Raw genomic sequence first — 5,972 nt, 5'->3', positions numbered from 1 at the left:
AACAAGTACTGAGTCGGCTGATTTATGCCATGCTGTGTCGTAACGTGAGTGTCATCCTGTTCATAATTGATGGCGTCCAGGTGTCATAGCCGTTCTTAGGACTTCGTCTGGTCAAAATGCATCTGGCCCACTCTTCGGACTTCTTACTTCTGTGTCTTCTTCTTCCATGTCCTTTCGTCTTCCTGGTCAAGTTGTCCTCCCCTTTTTCTCCCAACTCCCCTTAGAGGCGTTACCTTTTTTTGAATCTAATTCCTCATTGGCCATAGGTGACAGAACATCCCCAAGGTGTTCGTCCCTCTCAGGCCCGAGAGGGGGTAGGGAAGTTTGACATGTATAGGAAGGGTTAATTACAGTACCTGCTTAAGACATGGGACCCCTGTGGCAAATAAACACAGATGTGTTTATATATACACAGGGCCACTGTGAAAGGTCGATTGAAAAATATCCCACCTTGGCTAGGTATTGGAACATATGCTGAAAAACCTTAATAATATAGAGAATTGTTTAAATATTAATACATATCACCTTATTGGCAGGACTAAAATACCGAATATTCAAAACAGCTTCCTCTAAAATTCCATTAATTTTCTTTATTTTTAAATTAGTAAACATTTCACATTTGTACTAACAATAAAACATGAAAGAAAGGATTTGATATTTACCTTAAGGAAATTGCAAAAAAATCGTTTTTTCCTGATTAAAAATACATTTTCGGAATTAAAAGTAGCAGTAATATATATAGCGATAGAAAGCCAAAATTAATTTATAATAATAAATCATATAATAATACTTAAACGTAATATAAGTGAAAAAAGGTAATGGGAAATGACCAAAAAAACTGAAATAAAAAGAATTGTTTTAACACACATTGATTCAAACAGGAAACCGCATACGTAATAAGTTTCCCTTGTCAGTCCAATAATGTTATTCAATTTTTCCATGTAACATTTATATGAGCCATTCAGTTGGAGTATGACTAACTCTATAAAACAATTCTTAGTATTTTCAATATTGATTCTTTAACAATTTAGCATTGAATAATTGTTAATTTTTTGTAAACTATAAGTATTAAATAATTAGTAATATTAATATAATTATTAATTAGTAATTAGTATATTTCTTTATTTCTAAGTACTCCTAAACAGAAAAATTTTGCAATTAGAAATATTTTACATGTACTTTTCTGAAAACTGCTGAAATTTGAACAAGTGAGTATGTCAATTGAAATACTCGTTTGGAAAATTAGTAGAGCAAAATATTTCCACTGTGAATAATATAAAAATGTTATGAAACGAGTTAAGAATAGATTTCAACTTAAAGTATGATGGTAAGTGAAAGTTTCCTGATACTGGACCACATTTTTTTATTTTCTTTATAAAGAAAGATCTACGTTTATTCCTTCTCTCCTCCTTCACATTGGAGAGAACTTCTGTTAGCGTAATCGTTAACAATTATATTTTAATCGTTGCTTATGATATATACCCATTAAAACTGATCTTTCCAACAATTATATAAATAAGTGCCAATGCAAGACTCCTTGGTCACTGTCCGTCTGATACACCAAATCCCTCCTCCCCTTTCCGCCTGCCATAATACTTTGACTTCTTGTGTATAGTGTATATTTATTTGTGAACATGTCCAAATTCATAAAGAAAATAATCAAATATAACTTATAAACAATAGTAAAATTTTGTGGAGGTAGAGACTATATTCTTACACTCTTGGCCGGATTGGGTGGTCTGAAGAGGCCGAACAGCGACCAGACCGCAGGAACCATTCGTACGTAGGCGGTCTGTGATTGATAGTAAGTCTGAAAGAAACCAGGTGGAGAAGGAGGCAGCCAGTTTGTAACCTTCTTTTTAGGGTCAATCTTTATTTTTTCTGGTTTTATTTCATAAGGAGATGATCTAAGGAAGAAAATGAGAATCGTTGAATAAGTACTAAACATTTTACTTTAGCCTTCATACATTGTTACATCGTTTAATGCTCGCTAATTCAGAAAGTTCCAATGGCAGCTCTTTGGATGGGACTTAATTTTACTATTTTTAGATTAAATATATAATCTTGTCAGCACCCCTGTACGTACACATGTACTTCCAACGTGAGTTACTTATTTAATGTGCCTTAGAAACATTACATTATGCATTTGAAAATTTATTATGAACAATATTTCAATTTTTTTTTTTTGTGGGATACATTTTTCAAAATGAATCCCAATAATTAGGAAGAAAACAACGTTTAGCAATGGTTCCTATAGTTTTGGGTTCATTTTGATACGTTATAGATTGGGTACATTTTAAATTCTAAGATTTTCCTTATGGCAATAAATTTATCTTGACTTCCCCGAAGCTGAAGTGCAGCTGAAGTCATACCTCAGGAGAGTATGACAAATCGGAAGCTTATTGCTCCTGCATTATTCTCGGGATAATCATCTAAATATTCTGTTACGTTTTTACTTTTCTCGTATGTGGGATTCAAATGAGTCTTTTGTCTGGATATGGACGGATCAACATTAATGGAGCCACTAAGTGATACAAATTTTTGGCAAAAAAGTTTCAAGTAAACTAGAAGTTCATAAATTAAAAAAAAAACATAGGGGCCATAAATTTAACATTTTGTTTTTATATTTATTAGATTATTTCATAAAAAGTTTACTGAACCTATTTGATCAATTTCAAAGTGTTTAAATTATGATGTCTTCAAGATATAGGGGTGATCTTCTGGGCCCATAGCTATCCAGGTGTCCTACAATTTCTTATCCTATTTTTTAATGCTTTTCGATCGGATGTATTAAATGGATTTGACTTTATCTCATTTAAATTGTTTATAGGTAAATGCACATAAAATATTTCCTATATTCCTATATTGAAAATATTCAAAGACAATGTTATGAACAGCAGCATAACGTAAAAGTTTAGTTTTTTATTTCTATCCAAAACATTAGAATGATAATACTGAAGCAATATATTTATGCATCTTACGTATATCTTGGGTATGGATTGATAGTTATGTCTAAATATCCATATCCACCTTTTTTCCCAGGACTTGATGGAATAAACAATAGATTTTTTTTGTTAGCATCTTTAACGTCGGTTTTGGGCATAGATCTCGCCCTAGGATCAAAGGCTGAAAATAATATTTTTTTAAAAAAAATCATACCATTCTAGTATTACTTAAAAAATACAGGAAGACCTATAAGTAAATAAACATTAATAACATTTTAAATTAAATAATTTATTATCTTATAAGTTATAGTAACATGTAGAAAAACGTTTTTGATAAATACATAGATTAGAAAAATATTATTTGATTTCTTAATAGGTTATGCTCCATTATACTTTTTTTTTGGGTCTGATGATTCTAAAGAAAGGTGGGTAGGTTTCTTAAAGCCACACTACTTCTACTACCTCTATTTCCTCCCTGATATGCACATTATCAAATCCTCAACCCCTGCCCGACATTACTCTGTCAAGGGCTTCGTAAATTAGGGCTTCGTAACCAAGAGTGATGAACTTGCTACACCACCTCCTCCAATCTGTCTTTCATCAGGTAGGCCATGGCTATTTTACTGAATAGATCCTCGACTGTAACTCACTTATATCCCTTCCAAGTGAAAGTATCTACTTGTAAGTTACTTAGCGTGTTTCTTCCTGCCTAGCTTTGGGAGGATGCCAGTCATATCATGCGGAGACACACTTCACAGCTCCCTTATAGTCTTTTCGGTGATGCATTTCATACCATATCAAAAGTATCGACACCGTAATTCTTACATGGTTTCGTTCAATACGCGGAGGTTCGTCTTTCCTTGGTGGTATGCGAGTGTCGTTCCTTACCTAGAAAAGTTTCTACAATCAAGATACAGCAAATGAACGAATGATCCAATCTGATCTGTTCTGATCTTCATAATCGTTGGATCTTGCCCCAGACTACCGCATTGCTTAATTAGAAATGATGGTTTTTTTCAGGTTCAGGGGCGTCTGTCAAGCCTCTACAAATTTTGGCTTCCTAGCTCCCGGCTGCGACCAAGTAGTGGCTGTCATTGCTATTATATTTACTATGTTCTATCATCATTACGCCCGCGATCCTTGTATTTCATATGAGGCGTCGTTTGTCGTTTCCATTTCTTGGAATACTTCCATCTCCGCCGATTTTCCTCGGAAATACGTAGTGGCCTCTCTCGTAAGTAAACGCCGTATTGTGCTGATCTTTCGAATGCATTGTAATCTGGGTAGCAGATCCAGTATGATTTTTTACTAAAAACATTTTTACCTCCAATCGACCCAAAATATCCTCTAGCAGAGACATGAGGTACTTTTCGTCTAACATATCGTTTACAATGCGATAGTCGACCACTACTCCACATTTCTCTCCGTTTTCACCCGGCTCGCTTTTTTTTTTTTGTGTCTGCACGTAACGGACTAATATAAGGAGATGTGTTGTCCACTACAATTCCTTGGTTAAGCAACTTTCCTATCTCCTCTTTAATATGTTGACGCAGCACTTGCGGGTACTTGCAGCACTTGCCTTTCCTTTACATAGATAATCCTATAGTCTCTTAGCGGAATCTCGTGTGCTGTTTTCCCTGTTGCCCCCAATACACCCCTTCTCTAAAAATATAAACGGTTGTTTATCGAAAAATGAGGACTAATAGGGAAAAGAAATTGTTAAGATATGAGAATCCATTCCAGCTAATTACCCTTCGAGAGCATAATGTCGTAATAATCAAGAGGATGACAGAACCGAAGAAGAGGCGGTCCAAGATGCCCTGGAATGCCCCTCACGACACATGAACACACTGTGTTTTTCTTTTGTTGTTATTTTTGCGTGTAACTGTCACGCAAGAAATGCTGTGCCAGTTTTTGTGTATAGAAGATATTTTTGGATCTATTGTTTATTTTTGTATTAGTGTAGATTATTTTATTGTATTATATTAGTGGTTGTTTATTTCTGTTCGGCACTGTTATTGTTGTTGAATATTTTTATTGTATATCAGAAATAACTGAACTCACATTTTTTTTTTTTTATGTGATACAATATATTAAACTATATATATCTTGGTGTGTGTTTATTATGAAACTTCATACTTTGTCAACACTCTTTGTCAACAATTTTGAAATGTTTATATAGAGGATTAGTAGGATAAAAAAGTAGTTTTATAAATTAACTTTTGAATGTTATTTCCCGTTCCTCTCTTCCCTTTATTTCTTTTTCAAACACTAGGAAGCATAAGTAATATACTTATTATAGCAATTCAAATGCGTCAAAATATCAAATAAAGTAATTTATTTTTGAATAAATAAATCTAAAAAATATATTTATATACCCTAGGGTGTTAAATTGGAAATTAAGGAATGTACTCTATGCCCTGCACTAATTTGTAGAACCAGAGATATCAGGGTAGTTTTGATTTTATTAAAAAATCATCGTTATTCGTAGGGCTGCCTCTAGAACGTAAACGACTGCAAAATTTCACCATGACTAGCTTCTTTTTTATTGCTGCCAATGAAACTGTCCTTAATCGTTAAAGAAGGATCTCATATCCAAAAACCTTAATGTGGATAAAGGTTACACGTATTTCTCCTTATTCCGAAAAAAAACTTGAAGAAATATTAACAACTGTTTTGAAGAAGCTCTTCATTTGACCTAATTAAATGATTCCAAAGATATTTTTTTGTAATATTTACCTCTGACCATTGTTGTAAAACAGCCAAAGTAGTCACCTCGACAAGCCTGCAGGTGAGTATAGGAAGTTGGTCGAAACAAACCCCTTATTTTCTTTGCCTGTTCCATTCTAAAGCAGATCTTGGGTAAGATTCATTTGTTTAAATTAAATAAGGTTCATTTTATAAATATTTGGCAGGTAATTTGTATGTATATTGCTATGTTCTTGTAGCAAGTTTACTTGGGATGCCAGGATAATCGCTGAAGGCAATTATCCAAAAATAAATTAATTAATTGATTATAAATTGAGT

The 5,972-nt window shown here is 33.5% G+C and overlaps 1 protein-coding gene across 1 annotated transcript in view; it reads right to left on the bottom strand.

The window, feature by feature from the left end:
* Positions 1-5,972, bottom strand: part of LOC106691171 (cilia-and flagella-associated protein 96) — a 14,216-nt gene that overhangs the window by 2,264 nt on the left and 5,980 nt on the right. The window contains exons 3-5 of the mRNA XM_014436853.2: positions 5,685-5,791; positions 2,982-3,126; positions 1,718-1,907 (exon numbers count right to left, since the gene is read on the bottom strand). Of these exons, the coding sequence (XP_014292339.1) occupies positions 1,718-1,907; positions 2,982-3,126; positions 5,685-5,791 (442 nt within the window). The remainder of the gene's footprint in view (positions 1-1,717; positions 1,908-2,981; positions 3,127-5,684; positions 5,792-5,972) is intronic.

Source organism: Halyomorpha halys, unplaced genomic scaffold, assembly GCF_000696795.3.
Source record: "Halyomorpha halys isolate HHAL.00 unplaced genomic scaffold, Hhal_1.1 Scaffold2130.1, whole genome shotgun sequence".
Lineage (NCBI taxonomy): Eukaryota > Metazoa > Arthropoda > Insecta > Hemiptera > Pentatomidae > Halyomorpha > Halyomorpha halys.
Note: the sequence above shows the minus strand (reverse complement) of the source record. Positions and strands in the feature narration are given on the sequence as shown.